Raw genomic sequence first — 25350 nt, 5'->3', positions numbered from 1 at the left:
GGTAATACGTTACTTATTTGTCATCCGTGCTATACAGTTCTACGTGCTGGATCAAACAGTAATCCTGACAGTTAGTTACGTGGATACTGACGTAACGGAGGTTTCATTCAAAGGAGGAAAGACCACTTTAGTGAATGTATTAACCCTTTGTTATGTGGTTAATATGAACATTTTACTGGTTACAAATTTAATAGCCAAATGATTGTAATAAAGAAACTGTTGAATACCAACGCATACAGAAAAAGTAATTAGAGTCAATGTGTGATATATACAAATGTGTACATAACTAGAAGACCTTTGACATAGATTATCAATTATAACTCCCTTAGTGACCAATTAAAATATCCTGAATAAAGAAGAATAGTAACACCCTAAATGTATTTGTAATACACATATGCATGCCACTGACATTATGTTGATGTAATAGTGAATACCAGTGATTTGGAGAAATAGTTCCTGTGAGCATGAATATGTGCAAAAAGGATGGAAATGATTTCCTCCTTGAGGCCATCCCCCTAAATCTACTATAAGACATGCATGCCTCAGATATTATACTGATGTAATAATGGCTATCAGTAGTTTAGGAGAAAGGGCAATTCATATGAAAAGATAAATGTTAGTGTATAAAAGGGGTAAAATTGAATTCCTCATTCAGACCATCTGGTGACAATGTTTTCAGAAGATAGATCCATCTGGATTCTTTCATAAGTAGTATTTTATTGAAATTCCCCTTTCTGGTATTTAGGGTGAGTTTTTCCAAAGCCTGAAAAGTTAACTTTGTGGGGTGCGCATCATAATAATTGCGAACATGATTTGACACTGGAGTCGAGACGTTTAGATTGGTAATCGAGCAAACATGCTGTAATATCCTATGTTTAAATTGTTGGTAGGTTTTGCCTACATATTGAATGCCACAGCTACAGGTGATGAAGTATATCACCCGTGTGGAACTGCAGTTAATAAACTCCTTAACCACATATTCCTTCTTTGGAGCTAGTGACTATTTTCGTAGTTTTGATAAATTGGCATGCCTTGCAGTGCCCACAACGGTAGACTCCAGTTGTTGTTTGTGTTAACCAAGTCGACTGTGATAATTTAGTAGGTTCCGTATGACTATGGACTAGAATATCTTTAAGATTTTTTGCCCTACGTGCTGTAATTTGGGGAAATGTTCCAATATTATCACTTAGGTCAATATCATGTTGTAGAATTGGCCAATTGTGGGAGATTATTTTTTTTTGTATTTTCTTCCAATAGAGGTCGTAGGTGCCTATACAGCGAGTTATCTTTGTTTCAGTCTTAGGTTTAGTGTTTCTCAGACTATCACTCCTATTTATTGTCAATGCTCGTTGATAGGCTTGTTTGAGAACCCTTCTGTTTAAACATTGTCCTCAGTTTTTTGGCTTCTAGTTGGAAAGTCACTTCATTAGAACAATTACGTCTTGCGCGTAGATATTGGCCATATGGTATTCCTGATTTCAACTTTACTGGATGGTGGCTTGTCCAATTTAGCAAGCTGTTAATAGCTGTGTCTTTTCTAAAAAGTACAGTCTCAACCTTGCCATCTTCTTGAATTATAATATCTAAGTCAAGGAAGACTAGATGTTAAGAGTCTATCACGTGTGTGAGTTGGAGACCAATGTTGTTCACATTAAGTTCCTTTACCAGGTTCTCAAAATTGTTTCACCGATCCTAGCCAAAAGACCAGTATGTCATCTATGTATCTATGCCAACTATAGATACATGTGTCATACTGGTCCTTGATGATAACTGGCAATATGGTCTCTTCCCACCAACCTAAGTAGAGATTGGCCAAGCCGTGCCCATAGCTGTTCCCTTTAACTGCAGGTAATATTGTCCATTGAATACAAAGAAATTGTGAGTCAGAATGTATTCTAATAATTTGATAATAAAATCACTTTGTATCGGTGTAAATTCTGATGTCTTGTTCAAAAGTAGGAAATAGCTTGTAGGCCTATAGTGTGTGGAATATTGTTGTAAAGAGATACAACATCCAAACTGCCTAATAGGCAGTATGGGGGGACCTCTAGATTTTCCAAGAGTAACATTGTCTGTTTTGTATCTTGAAGATAAGACTTTAGGTTGACAACTAACAGATGTAATAATTTCTCAAGAAATTTGCTACTCCTCTCTGTGATTGAACCATTGCCAGAAACGATAGGTCTCCCCGGAGGTTTGTCTAGATTTTTGAGAATGTTGGGAAGGCAATAGAAGGTGGCGCTAGTTGGAGTCATATTAGGAAGGATGTATTTAAATTCATCACTGCTAATAATACCTTCAGTTTCTGCCCCTATAAAAATACTTTTTAGTTCAGTCAGGTATTCAGTGGTAAGATCTTTTGGCAAGTGGCAATACGCATCTGTATGTTCAAGGTGTTCCATGCACATCTCTATGTAGTTGATTTTGTCCAAAAGGACAATATTACCACCTTCATCGGATGCCTTTATGACCAAATTAGATTCACGACATAATTCCACTAAGGCAATTCTTTCTGCCAAAGTTAAATTATCATTGTGAATGATGGGAGGATCTAGAGACTCAATTTCATTTGTGGTCATTTTTATAAAAAGGTCTACACTAGAAACTTTCTGCAAATTAGGGTGAAACCAGCTTTCTGGTTTGAGATTAGTAAGCGGTTGGACTGGATCTTGTTCATCCAATAGAGATAGTAATGTTTGATACTGTTGGTAATCAATATATGAAAAGCCAGCCTCTTTGGCTAATTTTTTATTTTTCCTCTTATGTACCACATTAAGGGCTAGTTTACGACCAAACAGATTAGTATCTTTTATCCAATCGAATTTGTTGGATTTAGGGGTGGGTACAAACGACAGGCCCTTGTTAAGCAATGAAAGATGGTGTGTTTTTAATGAGAATGTAGATAAATTCACTATTTGATTTTGATCATTACTCATTGGGTCAGATTTGTTCTCTTGTCTGGTTTGTAGCCCCATTTCTTTCGATCTCTTAATCTGCCCCCTATTGGAGCTGGCCAATCCTCCTCTAAAAAAGGAGATGAAAAAGGTCTTGTGGTGCTATCTGTTGGATTTTTCACTTGATTATCAGTCGCTGGGTCCTCGGGGAAAATTAACATTCCTATTGGACTGCTTAAGAATGCTTCTGCCTCTGTTCCAATTTGGATGTTCTCTATTCCGTTTGTTTCTAAAAGGTCTTACTGAACCAGAATCAGAGTCAGACCAGTCTGTATTTCCCGAAGTGGAACTATTTCTACTCAAAGTGCGTGTTCTGAACTTTCTTTTGGCACGAAAGACGTTTCCCTCCTTGAAATCTTTATGATCTCTAACGAATTTCATGTTTTTTTCTCCTTAATGTGTTTTTTGAAAGGGTCTAGATTTTTTTAAATTTATTAGTATGTCACTGGTATATTTATACCGATACTAACCAACGGGCGGCAGTAGAAGCAGACTACTTAATAGATTACTGAACTTTTTGAGGTCAAATCGGCACTCTATTTTTAGCACCCTTAATAACTAATAACGGGCGACATTAGAAGCATACTATATATAGAAAATCCATCTTTTCAGCGGGGGGTAATCATACTGTATTCCCTGCCATTTGCTTCCGTCCTAATAACTCACAGTATATTTAGTGTCTATACGAGTATGTCACTGATATACTTATACCGAGATTAACCAACGGGTGGCAGTAGAAGCAGACTTCTTAATAGATAACCGACCTCTTTGAGATCAGATCGGCATTCTATGCCTAGTACTATCAATAAGTGATTAGCAGTACTTATACCAGACCTTTCTTACTACCTTTATTTGTAACCATCATCAATATTAGCAGTTTCCATATAGGACTCTTGGGACTAACTCTATCTATGTTGTTATTATACTAATTTGTAACAGTAACAACAGGTCCCCACAGTACCTAATTTTAGATGATTTTTTTCTTTGGTGTATACACTTAGCACTTTTTTGGTTTTCTTTATTAGATGTGTCAATAAATTTTCATTGTTTTTTTAGAGATGTGTAAATAAAATTATACTTTGTCTGATAGATTGTCCGTATATATTTAGACATTCTATAGATGCATCAATCTTGCATCAACTCTCAGATACACTATCCTTTGTTTCCTTACTTTATAATTGGAGTTATCCCCCACTCCTTCAGTGTATCTGATTTGGCTCTATTCATTCCCTTTTCTATCCAATTAGGAGAGGGTTACAATAATCCATGCAGGAAATTACTAGAGCATGGACAAGCTCCTTAGTAGCATCTTGCGTAAGAAAGGGGCAGATGTGGGCTATGTTTTTAAGATGGAATCTACAGGACTTGGTAACATGCTGGATGTGAGGCTCATAGGTGAGGCCAGGATAAAGTATGACACCAAGACAAGGATGGACTGGATACCACTAACTTGAAGGGAGAGTGAAAGAGGAGGATCAGTATTAGGAGGAGGAAAGAGAAGGAGCTCAGTTTTAGAGAGATTTTGTCTCAGAAAGCAGGAGAACATCCAGTCAGAGATGGAAGAGAGGCAAGCAGTGACATGTTGCAGAACGGCAGGGAAGAGGTCCGGGGAGGAGAGTTATATCTGGGTGTCATCAGCGTACAGGTGGTAGTGGAATCCAAATGAGGTAATACGTTTGACAAAAGAGGCAGTATAAAGAGAAAATAGAAGGGGACCAAGGACAGAGCTATAGATAAATCAATGTTTATTTAACATTTTAAATAATCCTAATATAGATACATTTAGAGTCAGTTTTTTTTTTATTCTCATGTTTATTTCAGAGTTCTAGACCACAATAAAAAGATATTCAGTCTTTTTTATCCTCTGCTAAAACCAGTATGACCTTTTTCAGATACACTTTTGTATATTATCATTTCCATGTATATATTTTCTGATATTTTCAGTTTGATATATTTTATAAAATGTAGATTATTCAGCAGAATAATGTATATTTACAATTTATTATTTCCTGTTTTGTAGATTCATTACTCACATATTGTAAGTAGAGTGAGAGGTAGAGGTACATTCTGTTCATTTGATACTCCAGATGACGCAACACGAACAAAGTTGATATTTCAAGCAAGAAACAAAGGTACTGTGGAATTTTCTTAAAACTTGTTTAATAGCTTTTCAGTGCTTGAGGAGTTTTCAAATAACCTTTTTTTTCCCCTCATGTTTAATATAGGATGTGGCTAAAAACAGGAGAAGGGTGCGCCTTTAATGTAGATATTGTGTACAAGTAAAATAGTATGGTCCAAATAACTTAACACTAGTCCAAAGTGGTAGAGAAAATTATTGTAGAGCAGCAGTGATTCGTCACGGGTGCAGGCTTGTAATTTCAGTAGAACATATGGAAAAGAAGCAGAGAGACGAAAATCCAGTAGTGCAGTAAGTAAATATACTTGGATATTAAAAATTATAAGTAGGTACTACTCACAATGTCCAGAGCTTAAATCCAGCTCTGGTATGAAATGCGTGAAGTGGGATAATCCCTACTCAAGGATATATGGAGTTTAACTCTCAATGCAGTAGTCCAGCGGCGGTATGATTCCAACCGAAAGTAAAAAGAATAAAATATATAGTGCTTACTGTAGTAGAGGAATAAAAAGTATGAAATGTACTCACAGTGTGTTGAGCAGGCTCACTGCTCGATGTACAGTGTATGAGTGGTACAATCCCTACCTAAGGATTCTTTGAGCTTCTCTTTGGATGGTAAAAATCAATGTAGTCAGGTTAAAAGTAAAATGATACAAATAAAAGAATAAAATAGATTAAAATAGGAAAGGAATATGGCAACTAAAGTATTTAGAGCCAAAAAATCCTTTATTATAACAGAATAAAAACTATTCCTTAGGTGGGGATTGTACCACTCATACGCTGTACATCAAGCAGTGAGCCTGCTCAACACACTGTGAGTACATTTCATACTTTTTATTCCTCTACTACAGTAAGATTCAGTGAGCACTATATATTTTATTCTTTTTACTTTCGGTTGGAATCATACCGCCGCTGGACTACTGCATTACGAGTTCAGGGACTGATTGGAGGAACTTATCCAATTGGTATGTAGAACCTCCGGGTGACCCAGGAGCGGCAGCGCACCTGGTGTGATCGGGGAGCCAGGGGCCATAGCTATCAAGTCAGGCTGAAGGTTTTAGTCATGAAACCTGTCCGACATGACAGACTGCAGACCGCCTGGCAGGGCCTATATCAAGTAGTGGAACAAAACTGTGACACTGCTTATGTTATGGGGCCATGCTCAGGGGAAGGGATTCAACACGTTACATATTAACATGCTGAAACCCTACCACGAAAGGACGGAGGACGTAGCCACTACGTGTGCTCCTGTCTCGGAAGACTTTGATAATCTTCCCCTGCCTCACCTCCTAGAAAATGGATTCCAGGCAGCTTCCATTGATGAGGTCTAACTAGAGGTCCGGTTAACCAGTGAGGAACGCAGACAAGCCCAGCAGATGCTATCTGCAAAGAGAGATACCTTCTCCAGTCTGCCAGGTTCACCCCTCTGGCCACCCACAAAGTAGAAACTCCTAAACAACAACAACCTCAATGGCAAACTCTGTACAGAATCCCAGAGGCTGTTTGGGAGAATATTAGGCAGGAGATCCGAGAGATGCTCCAATTGGGTGTAATAGAAGTGTCTAAGAGTCCTTGGGCCTCCCCAGTGGTCCTTGTCCCAAAACGAGATGGGGCAACAAAGGTTTGCATAGACTACCGCAGGCTCAATGACAAGACAGGCTCAGACGCTTACCCCATGCCCCACATAGATGAGCTATTAGACAGGATGGCTCGTGGGCAGTACCTCACCACCACTAACTTATGTAAGGGGTACTGGTAAATCCCTTTAGCGGCAGACGATATCCCGAAGTCGGCATTCGTCACTCCGTTCGGTCTATACCAATTTAAGGTAATGCCATTCGGAATGAAAAATGCCCCAGTGACATTTCAGAGAATGGTAGGCAGGCTTTTGGATGGCCTCCAGGATTACGCTTGCTCATGCCTGGATGATATGGGAGTGTTTAGTGATACTGTCAGACCCTACCTGCCGGCATCCGCTACCTTAAGACTTCCGGGTAGACGGAGCGCGGCCACACCCCCTCCTCTGACGCGGTCGTTCCCAAGATACATAGGGAGACCGCGCCAACGCCAAAGCGCTGGATTAATGAAAGCCTCCCGCGAACTTCGAATCTACAAGCAATTCTATTTACCTTCACTGTGTACCGGACCCGGACTGTATTAACGTTGACCCTCCTTCTCCTCTCCTCGACCACGGACTTGCCTTTGGAATTCTCTCTTGTCTGCAATTACCTTATTCACTCTGGGAACAACCTTCACAGAACCTGGACTACCACCCCTACAAAGCTAAGTAGTACTCATCGTCCTAACCAGGATTATAACTGCTCTGCATTTCTGCTTACACTCTATTGCTTCAACCTAACTAATTATTCTGCTGCCTATTGACTAATTCTACTTTGGAAGCTCCTCTCTGCTATGGACTAAATATTGCCTTAACCTAAACTAACTGCAAATTCTGCTGCTGTTTATCTTCTGCCAAAGAATTAAAGATACGGTACAAGTACTAAGTAAACCTTTATTTCAATTGTTACCTTTTAATTCACATAATCAGTTATCTGCAGTTGTGTTCCATATTGTTAATAAGTGAGCATTACAGATTAATCCAGCCTTTTTGTAATGGATCCAGCAGATCTCACTTCTGAAATCACTATATTGAACCAAAGAGTTGATACGCTTACCCAAGGCATGCAAGATCTACAGATTACCAATGAACGGATCCTTACTTATGTAAGAGACTTGCAAACACATACTCCTCATACTGTTACACACTCGGCTAGTGACCCTGCTGTCTGCAACCCCGAAAAGTTTTCTGGAGATCAGTCCCAATACAGAGAGTTTCTTAATTCCTGCAAATTAATGATTGCTTTAAAACCTCGATCTTATCCCACTGAAAGATCTAAGGTTTGTTCCGTTATTTCTTTTCTAAGAGGTGAACCCATGGCCTGGGCTCACTCCTTTCTGGAGAACGATGACCCCATCTTAGACTCCCTGGATGAATTCTTTGAAGCCATGTCTCTTCTTTATGAAGATCCCAATAAACAAGCTACAGCAGATTTAACCATCAGAACTCTGCATCAAAGAAACAGACCTGTCGAAGATTACATTGCTGAATTTAAAAGATGGGCACCAGAAACACAATGGAATGACATAACCCTACGCAACCAATTCCGTATCGGGTTATCTGAAGCTGTAAAAGATGAACTCTCTAGAACTGAACTACCTACTACACTGAATACTCTGATTCAACTTTCAATCAGCATTGACAGACGAGTTAGGGAAAGAAAAGCAGAGAAATCTCTCTCTAGTTCCCTATGGAAAAAAACCTTCACTCCGTCAAGGGCACCTGAGAAACCGATAACTCCAACAGAATCTATGGACATAGGGGTGGTAAGAAGTCCTCTTACTTCAGAAGAGAGAACCAGAAGAAGACAACTGAACCTTTGTATGTACTGTGCTTCACAAGAACATGTGGTCCCAGAATGTCCACTATTGAAACGTCCAAGAGGCGGTAAGCATACTTCTATCACAGCTATAATGAGTGTACTTCCTTTATTTCTCCTCTGTTTCTCTCATATTACAGTGGGACAAAGAAAGAATTACGACTGAGGCCATTATTGATTCCGGTGCAAATGGGGTGTTCCTTGACTCATCCTTTGTAACAAAAAATAAAATTCCCTGTGTTCAAAAAAGTATTTCCGTCTCTGTCAGAGTTATTGATGGCTCCTTAATATCCTCGGGGCCCATTTGCGATGAAACTATTCCTCTAAGAACAACTACTAATAATATTCATTCCGAATTTCTTGTATTTGATGTTATCACTTCTCCTCTTTATCCAATTATACTAGGAATCGACTGGTTAAGGACTCACAACCCCCAAATTACATGGTCTCCCTTCTCTCTCACCTTTGGCTCTGCCTATTGTAAGGGAACATGTTTACAACACATCCCCATTCTACAAGTTACTGAAGAACCAATTATACCTCCTGTCTATTCTGACTTCAATGATGTGTTTAGTAAAAAGGAAGCTGAGACACTTCCACCTCATCGACCCTATGATTGTCCAATTGACCTCATACCTGGGGCTCCTATCCCTTTTGGGCACATTTATCCTCTCTCCGAATCAGAGTTAAAAACCCTCAAGGAATACCTGGATGAAAACCTCCGTAAGGGGTTCATTAGACCTTCCTGCTCACCAGCTGCTTCCAGCATGTTTTTTGTAAGAAACAAGGACCAGACTATACGTCCCATCATAGATTACAGATCTTTAAACAAAATAACCGTCAAAAATCGTTATCCTCTTCCCCTGATAAACGAGTTGATCGAAAGATTAAGAACAGCTACCATCTACACTAAACTTGACCTTCGTGGGGCATATAACCTTGTTAGAATCAAGGCCAATGATGAATGGAAAACGGCGTTCAGGACCCGATATGGCCTTTACGAATATCTTGTTATGCCCTTCGGGCTCTGTAACACCCCTGCAACCTTTCAGCATTTCATAAACGACATCTTCAGGGATCTCCTAGATGTATGTGTTATCATTTACTTAGATGATATACTTATATACTCTAACAGTTTCGAGGAACACAGGAAACACGTAAGATGGGTGTTATCCAGACTAAGAACTCTCAAATTATACGCTAAACTAGAAAAATGTATTTTCGATGTTAATGAAATTACCTTCTTGGGGTACGTTATCTCACCTCATACAATAAGAATGGATACTACCAAAATAGACTGTATTCTCAATTGGTCTACTCCTACTAATGTAAAGGACTTGCAACGTTTTCTTGGATTTGCCAACTTCTATAGGAAGTTCATTAAAAACTACTCCGATGTTGCTCATCCACTTAATCTGCTCAACAGCAGTAAACATTCCTTTGCTTGGAACGAAAAGGCTCAAGCAGCCTTTGATGAATTACAACTGCTCCTATTCTTCAACTCCCGAATCCTGCATTTCTCTACGTCCTGGAAACGGATGCTTCGGACACAGCTATTGGAGCTGTCCTCTCTCAACACCAAACACCTCAAGATCCTCTCCATCCAGTAGCCTTTTTCTCACGATCCATGTCTCCTGCTGAAAAAAATTATCCTATAGGAGAAAAAGAATTATTGAGTATTAAGGCAGCCTTCGAAACATGGCGGCATATTCTTGAAGGGACACAAACTCCTGTAATAGTATATACTGACCATAGGAACCTTGAATATCTTCATTCTAACAAAACTCTTTCGGCCAGACAAGTCAGATGGAATCTTTTCTTTGCTCGGTTTAATTTTCAAATTATTTATAGACCCGGATCCAGAAACAAAAAGGCGGATGCCCTGTCCAGAATCCACCAAGGTCCTCCTTTAATTGGAACTCCTCCATCTAAAATGATAGGGATTATATCATCATTAATAGATGATATTAAACATCTTAAAAAAAAAGCTCTTGAACTTCCCAAAACAAACAAACTAACAAAAAAGGACGGTATCTACTATTTCAAGAACAGAATATATATTCCTCCCATATTTAGGAATAAAATACTCGACTTAATTCACGATTCCCCTTTGGCGGGTCATCCTGGTATAAAAAAGACAATGGAGTTATCTAAAAGATACTATTGGTGGCCTCGCCAGGACAAAACCATAGAATCCTATGTCAAAACCTGCCCAACCTGCCAGAGATCCAAATCTGAACATCATCAACCATTTGGTCAATTATTGAACCTACCTATCCCTGAAAGACCTTGGCAGAGCATTTCAATGGACTTCTTGGTAGAACTCCCTCCTTCTCAACATCATACCACCATTCTAGTAGTGGTAGACCGCTTCACAAAAATGTCCCATTTTATTCCCTTGAAGAAGTTGCCCTCTTCATCTGAACTTGCTAAAATATTCATCGACAATATTGTGAAACTTCATGGACTTCCTGATGAAATCATATCGGACAGAGGAACACAGTTCACCTCCAAATTCTGGAACGAGATGTGTTCCTCCCTCCATATTCAACGCAAATTATCTTCAGCCTATCACCCCCAAACCAATGGGCAAACAGAGTCAACCAATGTGTTGAACAATACTTACGATGTTATTGCTCTTACTTACAAGATGATTGGATCACATGGTTGCCGATGGCATAATTTTCGTACAACAACTCTATTCACGCCAGTAGTAAAATGACTCCTTTCTTCTCAAACTTTGGGTTCCATCCCTCTTCATTTCCTGACCAAAGACTTCCTTCTTCTAACCCTTGCGTCTCCAATCAGAACGCTTTCATGTCTTCCCTCTTCCTCAGATTACGTGAAAATCTTAAGAACGCGTCGTTAACTCAAAAGAAGTTTTTTGATGCTAAAAGACAGCCTCCTCCTGCTTATCAAATAGGTGATCTTGTATGGCTCTCCTCAAAGAACATTGTCACCAACCGTCCCTCGAAGAAACTGAGTTCCCTCTTCCTTGGTCCTTTTCGTATATTGACAATCATCAACGAAAACGTGGTTAAATTGAAACTTCCACCTAACTTGAAACTTCATCCTGTCTTCCATGTTTCCTTGCTTAAACCTCACCTCTCCGACCCTTTCCAGAGGGATGTTATTACTACTCCTGATCCTATTTTGGTACAAGGTGAAGAAGAATAAGAGGTCCAAAGGATCCTGGATTCACGGATCCATCGTGGCTCCCTACAGTATCTTGTTCGGTGGAAGGGTTACGGAGTAGATGAGGATACTTGGGTTTACTCCACCGTGGTCCATGCTCGCAGACTAATTAACGCGTTTCATAAACGCTACCCGTCTAAACCTCGTTGATAGCACCCTGTGGCTGCTTCTTACGGGGGGGGTACTGTCAGACCCTACCTGCCGGCATCCGCTATCTTAAGACTTCCGGGTAGACGGAGCGCGGCCACACCCCCTCCTCTGACGCGGTCGTTCCCAAGATACATAGGGAGACCGCGCCAACGCCAAAGCGCTGGATTAATGAAAGCCTCCCGTGAACTTCGAATCTACAAGCAATTCTATTTACCTTCACTGTGTACCGGACCCGGACTGTATTAACGTTGACCCTCCTTCTCCTCTCCTCGACCACGGACTTGCCTTTGGAATTCTCTCTTGTCTGCAATTACCTTATTCACTCTGGGAACAACCTTCACAGAACCTGGACTATCTGCAGTTGTGTTACATATTGTTAATAAGTGAGCATTACAGATACTTGGGAAGAGCACCTGGTACATGTAGGGGCCGTGCTAGATAAAATCAGAGATGCAGTGTTAACCTTAAAGCCCAGTAAGTGCCACATCGGACCTAGGACACAGGGAAACAAAAACCTGAACCGGCAAAAGATTGAGGCAGTAGCTAATTGGCCCCTTTCCCGCACCAAGATCCAAGTAATGGCCTTTCTCAGGACCGCCGGTAACTATAGAAAATTTGTCCCGAACTATAGCGCCCTAGTGAATCCCCTCACCAACCTGACTCGAAAGAACTTACCCCACCAAGTAAACTCTACCCCTAATCCAAATAAACAGTTTCTTGTTCTCATAGACACCTCCATGTTTGGTTTGTGCTGAGCCAGGTCGGGGACGATAGCGGAGAACATCCCGTAGCCTTCCTCAGCAGAAAGTTACTACCCCAGGAGGTGAGCCACACTGCCATTGAAAAAGAGTGTCTCACAGTGGTGTGGGCGCTTATGAAGATTCAGCCATACATCAATGGACAGCAATTTACTCTACTCATGGATCACAACTCATTGTTATGGCTTAACTGGGTCACTGGAGACAACACTAGGCTACTACAGTGGAGCCTGGCCTTACAGCCATATGACTTCACTATCCATTATCGACCCGGTAAGCAGAATGGAAATGCCGGCGGGTTATCACATGAAACATAACTAGAGAGGTGATCTGTGAGTACTCCCCCAGACATCCCCAAGCCGATCCATGGGGATCCGATTGTGAATGCCAGCTTGTGGTTAAGGGGGAGCTGTGTGGCGGAACGTGCCATTCCTTTCGACTAATTTAACTATTCGTACGTTCGGGAGTTATTGTACCCGAACCCACCCCTGTACCGCATTTAAACCCTGGAACTTTGATTAACATATGAGTGAAACCGTGTGAAAAAGGAAATAATTAATGAGTGCATACCCTGGGTGGCCGCCATTTTGTGTAACCTAACGCACGTGTTTCGAAAAGGATGGCGACCATTTTGTCTTCCAATCACAGCCAGAGGTACTTGGTCGTTGAGTAGATGGAACTCTTTTCGGCTATGCATACGCAATAAATTGAGAGTGGTTCGCCTGAATAAACCAGATGACTCAGAGAACTATGTCTCGTCTAGTTACTGGGGGGGGGGATATGAGCTTAATCACACAACGTTTCTCAACGTCTGGCTGAGAGGGAAAATAGTGGAGATAAGCCGTTGGGTTACACAGAGTCCGCTACACAGAATGAATACGCTGTGTAATTCTGGGTGCCTGATCTAAAGAAGAATATTATGGCACTAGTAAAAAGTGCAGAGGTGGGCTACAACATAAAAAGGAATGGAGCAATTTAGTTATGAAGAAAGGTTAACATATGTAAATATCTTTAGTTTGGGAAAAACAGCACCTCAAATGGGATATTATAACATTATACAAAAATATTCAGGGCCAATAAAAACCATTGTCAGGAAATCAATTTGTAAACGTGAATATACATAAAATACAAGGTCACACATTTAGACTGGAAGAAAGGAGATTTAGCCTAAGGCAAAGGAAATTGTTTTTTTACAGTAAGAACAATACAAATTTGGAATTCTCTGCCTGAAGAGGTGGTTTTATCTATTCAGATGTTTACATAAAAGTAATGATGGTCCAGGCACTCAAGTTAAATCTAGTGAGCAGATTTATTGGATCATAATCAAAGCAATGTTTCGGCCTACAACAGGGCCTTTGTTAGCTTGACAAAGTCCCAGTTGTGGGCCTAAACGTTGCTTTCATTTTGTTCCAATGAATTGGCTCATTGGATTTAACTTGAGTGCCTGGACCATCATTACTTGTCTGCAAATCGCATTGTTCATACTGTTTTCTAGGGGGAGAAAACATTTGTGGTGCTACAGCCAACAAACCATTAAGAAAGCTTGCTGCTGCTGCTGCTGCTGCTGCTGCTGCTGCTGAGATAATGTTCTGGTTGAACCATTTTTGAAAAGTATTATATATTTAAAATATATATTTGAAAGTATTACATAATGATATGTAGTATAAATGTGAGGTAGAGCAGCTATAGTTTAGGTTCATCTGTGCTTTTATTTTCTAGATGGCATAACTTTGGCCTGGAATGACCAATGCTGAAATGTGCCAGTTTTATCCACAATGATAATCATTACAAAATTGGAAATTTTGAAGTAACTCGATTAAGCAAAAGATTATCTAGATGAAGAGGGTTTCAGGAAGGATGTTTGGGCATGTACCCCTGTAAAAAGTTGTACATAACAGAAAAACAATAGAGAACCAGCCCAAACTAATCTAAAACATAACTTTTATTAATATAAATTGCAATAAAATAATAACCATCCTTTAATAAACATGCAGTAAAGTATCTTACTAAATATCCTACATATTAATCTAAGCCTTAGGTTGGAAATCAGTGTGAAATTGGTCAAATAAAGTCCTAGCAACTATCTAATATAATGAAAAATTAAATAGAAAATGTATTGTTTAAACAATATATAAATATAACCACATAGATGATCACATTGTATAGAAATTAATCCAGTATCAGTAGAGAGAATCACATTGATCACCGAAGGTCGGTCTTCGTGGTAGTCTTTCCACAAAAGAAGTGGGAAAGACCTCTTCTAAGATTAGTACTTTGAACTATAGGATTGGGTAATTGCCCCTTTGACTCATTTTTTTTTAGCTTCACACTTACCTTACCTAGCAGAGTATTAAGTGGATACAATTCATACATTTGACCTTAGTGACAGTTAATAAACTTGTAACAAAGAAGAAGCTCCAATTATATACATGGATTGTGAGATACACAGAAACTTCATAGGCTATCACTGTCAGCTCATTCAGAACCCTTTTTGTTTCAATATCTATACGTTCTTTTTCACTTTTCACAGTCACCCCTTCTACCAATATTTCTCTCTTTTTCACATTATTTTGTGTATTGTATTCAAATTAGTAAAGACTATATAGGTTTAAATATTTGTAATTATTAGTACTACCTAAATAAATTAATTTATTAGTGGTGGTAATTGTTTAATATCTGGTCCCTTTGCTGCTCTTTTGCAAGTGGGGACTAGTTTTTAAATGCGTTTTTTGTTTTTATGGGTAGACTCTTACTTTTCGAAGGAATTCATTTGAGTCCCTCTGCTTTTCCAGGGAACGCTTGCATCGAGGAATCTCTTTCCTCTACTCCTTACTTCTAATGGCAACACAGAGGCCCCTAATGACCTATACAACCTCCTGTGAGCAGTGCACAGCTAATTCCCTAACTGAGCAATAGTGATGTCGCGAACACAAATTTTTCGGTTGGCGAACGGGAACTTCCGCCAACGTTCGCGAACCGCCATTGACTTCAATGGGCAGGCGAATTTTAAAACCCACAGGGACTCTTTCTGGCCACAAAAGTGATGGAAAAGTTGTTTCAAGGGGACTAACACCTGGACTGTGGCATGCCGGAGGGGGATCCATGGCAAAACTCCCATGGAAAATTACACAGTTGATGCAGACTCTGGTTTTAATCCATAAAGGGCATAAATCACCTAACATTCCTAAATCACAATGGATATGGATTGACACCTGACATATGACATATTGACACCTTGACATATGGATTGACACCTGTCCTCAGAGACCCTGATACACACTGAAACAGAGCAGAATAGGGACTATTCCCCCTACATAGGGTCAGTTGGCAGATATGGATTGACACCTATCCTAAGGATCCCTGATACACACTGACACAGAGCAGAATAGGGACTGTTCCCCCTACATAGGGTCACTTGGCAGATATGGATTGACACCTGTCCTCAAAGCCCCTGATACACACTGACACAGAGCAGAATAGGGACTGTTCCCCCTACAAAGGGTCACTTGGCAGATATGGACTGACACCTATCCTAAGGATCCCTGATACACACTGACACAGAGTAGAATAGGGACTGTTCCCCCTACATAGGGTCACTTGGCAGATATGGATTGACACCTGTCCTCAAAGCCCCTGATACACACTGACACAGAGCAAAATAGAGACTGTTCCCCCTACATAGGGTCACTTGGCAGATATGGATTGACACCTATCCTAAGGATCCCTGATACACACTGACACAGAGCAGAATAGGAACTGTTCCCCCTACATAGGGTCACTTGGCAGGTATGGATTGACACCTGTCCTCAAAGCCCCTGATACACACTGACACAGAGCAAAATAGAGACTGTTCCCCCTACATAGGGTCACTTGGCAGATATGGATTGACACCTATCCTAAGGATCCCTGAAACACACTGACACAGAGCAGAATAGAGACTGTTCCCCCTTCCTAGGGTCACTTGGCAGATATGGCGTGGTCGTGGGAGGAGGAGGATGACTTTCACCTCTTACCCTGTTAGATTCCCATTGTGCTGTGACATCACCCTTATACGCTGTGTAAAGCATACTTTTTAATTTATTTTGCAAATGCTGCATCCTTTCCGACTTGTAATTCGGTAACATTTCCGCCACTGTCTGCTTATACCAGGGGTCTAGTAGCGTGGACACCCAGTACAGGTCGTTCTCCTTCAGCCTTTTTATACGAGGGTCCCTCAACAGGCACGACAGCATGAAAGACCCCATTTGCACGAGGTTGGATGCCGAGCTACTCATTTCCTCCTCCTCACACAGAGCAGAATAGGGACTGTTCCCCCTACATAGGGTCACTTGGCAGATATGGATTGACACCTGTCCTCAAAGCCCCTGATACACACTGACACAGAGCAGAATAGGGACTGTTCCTCCTACATAGGGTCACTTGGCAGATATGGATTGACACCTATCCTAAGGATCCCTGATACACACTGACACAGAGCAGAATAGAGACTGTTACCTCTACAAAGGGTCACTTGGCAGATATGGATTACCACCTGTCCTCAGAGACCATGATACACACTGACACAGAGCAGAATAGGGATGTGGAATAGCACCTGGGGAGCTGGGGGGGTGCTGTTGATGTGGAGCAAGACGCAGCAGCAGAAGAGGACACAGCCGAGGAGGTTATGGAAGAGGATGGAGTAGGAGGAGTAGAGGAGGTGGCAGCAGGCCTGCCTGCAAGCCGTGGCGGTGTCACCAACTCCTCTGCAGAGTCACGCATTCCATGCTTGGCAGCCATCAGCAGGTTTACCCAATGCGCAGTGTAGGTGATATACCTGCCCTGACCATGCTTTGCAGACCAGGTATCAGTGGTCAGGTGGACCCTTGCCCCAACACTGTGTGCCAGACATGCAATTACTTCCTTTTGCACAATCAAATACAGGTTTGGGATTTCCTTTTTTGAAAAGAAATTTCGTCCGGGTACCTTCCACTGCGGCTACAAATTTTTTTAAAAAAACGCCTCAGACTCCACCAGCTTGTATGGTAAAAGCTGGCGGGCTAGGGGGGCGTGTCCTAACTACTGAAGCGAGAAGTCGCCATGCGTACGCCAGGCATACCGTACGCAACATGCAGGAGGCAGAGGGAATCCTGGGGCAACTCGGTCTCCCCCCGGACTCGTTACTCACATCGAAGCCTCTAACAAATTCCACGCTCCCTGCATATTGGGGCAACGCCGAGGCTCCAACATTTGTCCCTAGAAACCTAGCCGGGACATCATGTGCAACTTGAATGGAAAACGGGACTTACAGGTCAATCCTGCTTACGGAGACTCACAGGTCATTGATCGTGTCAAGAGGAGGGGAACAACTTCAAAAATAGATTCCTGGCAAATTCTTAAAAAAAACGTGCAAACATGAATCCTGAAAGTACAGAAAGACAAAACCACAAGAAGAATTTTTTGAAGACGACAAATAGATGTGTGATATAATGTAGAAACATTTTATTCACCAGATAAAAAGAAAACAACCAACTTAATACAGTTTTTGACAACTTTGCTAGTTTTGCATTTAATTTTTTAGCCAGTACTTCCTTTAGATATTGCACAGAATATAGTAAACTCTGTAGTATGTTACTAATAGTTGCCAGAAAAGCTAAATAATAGTTTTCACATTTGGTAGATAGCTTGTGTGTGCTAATATTTATACTTGCATTTTGAATTTTAAGGCAGTATTTCTTTTTTATAAGCAGATTTTGAATTTTTTGTATCTTTTTAAACATATATTTTCTCAAGCCGCTTTGATAGATTAACATTTCTTTATTTTATTAATCAACGTGCTTAATCGTATTGGTGTACTAATTTCCAGTGTTTTAGATCAAAGAAAACTTTGATTAGTTGTCTATCTACACCTTCCAAATTGATTGATTGAATGCGTGCACGCTTTCCCCAGAAGTAATTCACACCGGAGACAAAGTTTCTGTTCAGTGAAATACTAAGGAATGCTTTATTCCCCGAAGTGGGGGGCTCCTTCTTAAAGCAAACATACGTCACAGTTTAAACATACAGTATACATTCAACAACTCAGCAAAGGAAGCAGCTGCGGGTACAACATCATCATCATCACACTGTACGCCCATGTGTGTAATGCTGCCTGCCTGAGACATAGACCAGATATGAGTGGCACTGTGCAGTGGCAGAGGTTGGCAGAGTACACGCTGTAGGCCTGACACACCCGCTTGAAGACAACTAACTGCTATTCAATCTATAACAGTGAAAAAAGTTTTTTGTTTTTAAATGCACGCTATTGTGACACCAGATATGAGTGGCAAAGTGCACTTGCTGAGGTTGGCAGAGTACACGCTGAAGGCCTGACACCCAGACGCTTGCAGACAACTAACTGCTATTAGCTTACAGTGAAAAATCTTTTTTGTTTTTAAAGGCACGCTATAGTCACACCAGATATGAGTGGCAAAGTACACTTGCTAAGGTTGGCAGAGTACACGCTGAAGGCCTGACACCCAGACGCTTGCAGACAACTAAATGCTATTAGCTTACGGTGAAAAACTTTTTTTCTTTATAAAGGCACGCTATAGTCACACCAGATATGAGTGGCAAAGTGCACTTGCTGAGGTTGGCAGCGTACACGCTGAAGGCCTGACACCCAGACGCTTGCAGACAACTAACTGCTATTAGCTTACAGTGAAAAACTTTTTTTGTTTTTAAAGGCATGCTATAGTCACACCAGTTATGAGTGGCAAAGTGCACTTGCTGAGGTTGGCAAAGTACACGCTGAAGGCCTGACACCCAGACGCTTGAAGACAACTAACTGCTATTCAATCTATAACAGTGAAAAAAGTTTTTTGTTTTTAAATGCACGCTATTGTGACACCAGATATGAGTGGCAAAGTGCACTTGCTGAGGTTGGCAGAGTACACGCTGAAGGCCTGACACTCGCTTGAAGGACACTGACTGCTATTAGCTTACAGTGAAAAACTTTTTTTTCTTTTTAAATGCACGCTATAGTCACACCAGATATGAGTGGCAAAGTACACTGGCAGAGATTGGCAGAGTACACGCTGAAGGCCTGACACCCAGACGCTTGCAGACAACTAACTGCTATTCAATCTATTACAGTGAAAAAAAAAATATTTTTAAATGTCAAGCTTAAGCTATTGTGACACCAGATATGAGTGGTGGCACTGGGCAAGTGGGCACAGTATCCACTGTGAGCCTGACACAGAAGCTGGCAGACAACTAACTGCTATTCAATCTATTACAGTGAATGTTACAAACTGCCATTTGTAACTGTTATTTTATTCGACAAATTGCCCTGCTTCCCTCTGTTATAGAGAAGCCTAATTGCCAGCCTTCTCCCCCATGACTATGGACCGGCAATTAAACAGTTACTTTTACTGTGCAGAAAGGTTTATTCCTTCCCTTCTGCACAGCCGTTCGGTAGATTCTATCTACCGAACAAACAGCCTTTGTTTCAGCCTCCCCAGAGCCGTGGGAAGCCGGCCGGTGCCGTTAATTGGCCACCCAGAAGCTGGCGTGTGCCTCCAATGGACCTCCCTGAAGCCGCGGTTAACCGCGGCTTAATGAGCGTGTGCCGGCAATTAACCGCAGCTTAATTGATTGTTACCGGGTAGTCGCGGTTGCACCTAGCCGCCACACGATGGCTGTGTTCTGGAGCTCCCCGGGCATCCAGCGCTTTTCTGCCAGGCTTTCCTGCACTAAAAGCGGACACTTTTGCGTGCAGGCACCGCTGAGCCTCCAGCCCCCTGGTTCCTATTCGGGACTTTGAATTTATATCCCAATCTATGTGGAAGTACCCAGATAGCCTGCCATAGAGCCTGTTCGTGGGATTAAAGACTTTGGCTCCATGGCAATTAAACTGTATTCGTGTGGTCTGAGTGCCATTCACCTAATAATGTGCACTCAGACCTGAGCTATCTGGGGATATGTTAAATGCCTGTGTGTTATATGTAAAATGTAACTTTATGTATTTTAAAGTGTTTGCTGTCTTTTGTGTCCCCACGTGTGTAATGGAGTTTTGTCTCTGTCCTGGGAGATAATTGAATTACTTCTCATTTATCTCCAGGATAGAGGGAGGAGATCAGGATGCATTTTACTTCTGTATGTCCTGAAATGCTACTTGTCTGTCCTTTGTTACAGTCTTCCATCTGGTCCCCTAGGGGAGTGTCCACTAGGTGGGAGACCTGCATAAATACAGGGGCAGGTAGCCCTCAATAAACAGACCACTGCTTGACCCTCAACTCGCAGTCTCGACTCGTTTTGTGGGGATTCACTGTATGCTGCTAGGGACTGATTGCCAGGAGTGTATGCCACTTGGGAGCTTTTCCTGTTCGTCTGCTAGCAGCTATTCGTGTGAGGTTCCAGTGCGGGAGTTTGGAGTGCTACCTTATTCCCAAGTATGCAGTTCGGGAGTTTGGTGCATTCACTTATATTCAGTTCGTGAGTTTTGGGTGATTCTGCAGTAGCTGTGCCTGTCTTTGAAAAGGGGATTATCGCCTAAAAGATTTTAACCCCTTGTCTGCGGAATCGGTCCGTTACAGTGAAATTTTTTTTTCTTTTTAAATGTCAAGCTTAAGCTATTGTGACACCAGATATGAGTGGTGGCACTGGGCAAGTGGGCACAGTATCCACTGTGAGCCTGACACAGAAGCTGGCAGGCAGGCAACTGCAATTACATTACAAAGAAAAAAAAGCAGACTGATGTTCTAGCCCTAAAAAAGGCTTTTTGGGGTGCTGTCCTTACAGCAGAGATCAGATGAGTCCTTCAGGACTGTAGTGGACACTGAATACCCTAGCCTAGCTATCAATTTCCCTATCTAATGAGCAGCAGCTACACTTTACCTCCTCTATCTAAGAATGCAGCTTCAGAATGAATCTAATATGGATGCTGTACAGGAGGTGGGAGGGTCTGGAAGGGAGGGTCTGCTGCTAATTTGCTGGAATGTGTCTGCTGACCGTGAGGCACAGGTTCAAAGTTTGCTCAAAGATGACGAAAAGGGGGCGGATCGAACCGCGCATATGTTCGCCCGCCGTGGCGAACGCGAACACGCTATTTTCGCCGGGAACTATTCGCCGGCGAACAGTTCGGTACATCACTACTGAGCAACTGTGGGAGAAGTTTCGTGTCTTGGCGCACCAAGGCATGATAAATTTCAAGATCCAGGAACTCCATTACAAATTAATCACATGTTTGTACAGGACACCAGCCCGCCTTCACCACATGTCCCCAGGACACTCATGCTGGCGTTGTGGAAACTCTGTTGGTACTACCATTCACATATGGTGGACCTGTCCGAGGATAGCTCAGTTTGGCCACAGATCCACGAGACGATATTGTGTATCTTCAGCTTCTGATTTACCTCTACAACCCCTGCCAATGCTGCTCCATCATATCTGACTTCCCCTAGCTGCAAATAAAAAGTCTTTGACCAGTAACCTTGTGACGAAGTGCCCTTCGCCACTTTGTCCTGAAGAGGCCTGCTTGCCTGCCTCCTCCCCTGTGACTATGGCCCTGGACTGTATTGCCCTGTAAAACCTACATTTGGGCATAATGGATTTGTGTATACTGCTCCTGGCCCTTTAAATACTTGGGAGCAGTGTTTCAACGTTTTAACTGGCACTTCGAATGCAGTCAAAGTGCCGAAGTCGTCGAAGTACCAAAGCCATCGAAGTGCCGAAGCCGTCGAAGTGGCCGCCATTACAGCCAAACACGTGGCGGCGGCCATCTTAATGCAATCGAACGCGGTCAGCGGTGACCTGTACTTTCCCTTATCCTTCGACACCACAGCTGGAGACTAAGTCCCGTTCGAACGTTCGAACACCCGTTCGAATGGGACTTTATCATCTTTTCATGGGAAATAGATCGCCACTCGACTAGCGACCACCGTGGAAGTTTTAACCGCATTTGACTTCGACACTTCGACAAAAGTCGAAGTGCGTTCGAATATTCGAACACCGATTTCGGATGGGACTTTACCGATTTTCCGGACAGAAATAGACCGACCACATAGCCTGAACCTGTGGAACTGTTTTTGGGTATACATACAGGCGTGCGGTCGGTCCAAAGGGACTTTTTAATATCTCTGGAACCACTGGACGGATTCTCACGAATTTTGAATATGTTGTTCCACAATTTATGTTGTCCATAAAAATATAAGTTTTATTCCTGTGCTATGTAAAATGGGAAAGTTATAAAAATGCATAAAAATGTATAAGTTTTAGCCTGGAGATAATTGAGTAGATACAGTAGGAAACTCAATTATCTCCCAAGCAGAGGGGAGGGAACCTGTGGGCTGTACCATTCTGTTATTGGTTATTTTATGCCTCCCCCTGGGTGTGTCCTGTGTGTACTTTTTGTAATAAAAAGCAGGCTGGGTGTTCCAGCACCTCAGACCTCTTCTGACCCTCAATACGTAGCCTTGTCTCGTTATTGGAGGGAACTGCTATATCACACTGGGGATTGCTATGCTCTGCATATTCCCCTGAGCTTAATCACTTGGCTCTTTTAAGAGCCTGTTCCGGATACGCTCTCCTGGAGGACAGAATCCGATCCAGGGTGGAAGGAAGACGGCGAGGCTCCAGTTAAGCTACGGCGGTTGTGGAGTCTGCAGTGGTTGTGGTGTCGTCTGTAGTGCTTGGAGTCCTCTGTAAGCGCTAGGAGCATCCATCAACGGAGGGTACTCGGTCGGAGTACACGGAGCTCCGTTACAAACCTCTTGAATGTTGCAAAAGCTTTGATTCCTGCACGTTGGGGGAGACCAGACATTCCAACACTCCAAAATTGATGGAGCTGTTTAACCCCTTCAGGACGGAGTCAATAGTGCACGTTCTGATCAAAACAAAACGTAAACAAAAACTGGAATTTGCGCTATATGTCTGTTCAACCGTAATTCACCGGTGTCACATTAAGTGCACCCACACTTATTATATATAATTTTGTTCAGGAGAAACAGGGCTTTAATTTATCATTAACTATTCATATATGGAACATAATCTATTATGAATAAAATGTGAGAAAATATTTTTTTTAAAATTTGTATTTGCGGCTGACATTTTAGCTGTGAATGTCATAATACTGTTAGGTATTACTGTAAAGAAATGCACATATTTGTAATCAGCGATATCTCACGAGTACAAAAGTACCCCCCATTAACAGGTTTTATAGTGTTTTGGAAAGTTACAGGATCAAATATAGAACGTTCCATTTTCAAATTGAAATCTGCCAGATTAGTAATGTTACCTTTCAGAAGGTGTGGTAGCCCAGGAATAAGAATTACCCCCATAATGGCATACCATTTGAAAAAGTAGACAACCCAAGGTATTGAAAGTGTTTAGTCTTTAGTAGCCACTTAGTCACAATCACTGGCCAAAGTTAGCGTTCATATTTGTTTTTGTGTGAAAAAAGCAAAAAAAACTAATATTTGGCCAGTGTTTGTGACTAAGTGGCTACTAAGAAAGACTGGACATACCCCACTTGCAATACCTTGGGTTGTCTACTTTTGCAAATGGTATGCCATCATGGGGGTAATTCTCATTCCTGGGATACCATACGCTCTCAAAGGCAACATAACCAATCTGGCAAATTTCAATGTAAAAAAAATGAAATGCAAGCCTTATATGTGACTCTCTAACTTTCCAAAACACCATAAAACCTGTACATGGGAGGTACTGTTATTCTCGGGAGACCTTACTAAACACAAATTAGTGTTTTAAAACAGTAAAACATATTACAACAATAATATAGCCCATAAAAGTGCAGTTTGCTTGTAAAAAATGCAAAAAACTTTACTTTTACTTAAAATATCATCGTTGTAATACAATTTATCATTTTGAAACACGAATATTTGAGTTCAGCGAAGTCTCCCAAGTAAAACAGTACCCCCTATGTACAGGTTTTATGGTGTCTTGGAGAGTTACAGGGTCAAATATAGTGCTTGCGAATTAAATTCTCTGCACTTTCTTCCTGTGTTGTCAGGCATGTCAATCAAATTTTAATTCATCAAATCACATAATTAAGTTAAAAGATTACTTAAATATACACATAAAATTTTAATATATATGCATTTATAGGTATTTAAACTCTACGTGTATACTAATGTAATCTTTTATGTAATTATATGTATTTATCTATATATATATATATATATATATATATATTTATATATATATATACCGTATATACTCGAGTATAAGCCGAGTTTTTCAGCCCATTTTTTGGGCTGAAAAACCCCAACTCGGCTTATACTCGAGTCAGAGTCTGTATTATGGCAATTTGCATTGCCATAATACAGACTGGGGGGAGAGGGGGGCTGGCAGAGCTGTACTTACCTTTCCTGCAGCTCCTGTCAGCTCTCTCCTCCTCCGCCGGTCCGTTCAGCACCTCGGTCAGCTCCCAGTGTAAATCTCGCGAGAGCCGCGGCTCTCGCGAGATTTACACTGGGAGCTGACAGAAGAGCAGAACGGACGGCGCAGAGGAGGAGAGAGCTGACAGGAGCTGCAGGAAAGGTAAGTACAGCTCTGCCAGCCCCCCTCTCCCCCCCACTGAACTGCCACTGGACCACCAGGGAAGGAGAGCCCCCCTCCCTGCCATATATCAAGCAGGGAGGGGGGACGAATAAAAAATAAATAAGAAATAAAATAATAATAAAAAAATTAATAATAAAAAAAAAGGGGTATAAGGACCACTATGGGAGGGGGGGGGGGTATAA

General features: G+C 41.6%; 1 protein-coding gene across 1 annotated transcript in view; it reads left to right on the top strand.

The window, feature by feature from the left end:
- Nucleotides 1-25350, top strand: part of LOC134571702 (4-aminobutyrate aminotransferase, mitochondrial-like) — a 965679-nt gene that overhangs the window by 883689 nt on the left and 56640 nt on the right. Inside the window, exon 16 of the mRNA XM_063430224.1 lies at nucleotides 4975-5086. Coding sequence (XP_063286294.1) covers nucleotides 4975-5086 — 112 coding nt within the window. The remainder of the gene's footprint in view (nucleotides 1-4974; nucleotides 5087-25350) is intronic.

This window comes from Pelobates fuscus, chromosome 8, assembly GCF_036172605.1.
Source record: "Pelobates fuscus isolate aPelFus1 chromosome 8, aPelFus1.pri, whole genome shotgun sequence".
Lineage (NCBI taxonomy): Eukaryota > Metazoa > Chordata > Amphibia > Anura > Pelobatidae > Pelobates > Pelobates fuscus.
This window is presented reverse-complemented; position numbering and strand designations above follow the sequence as displayed.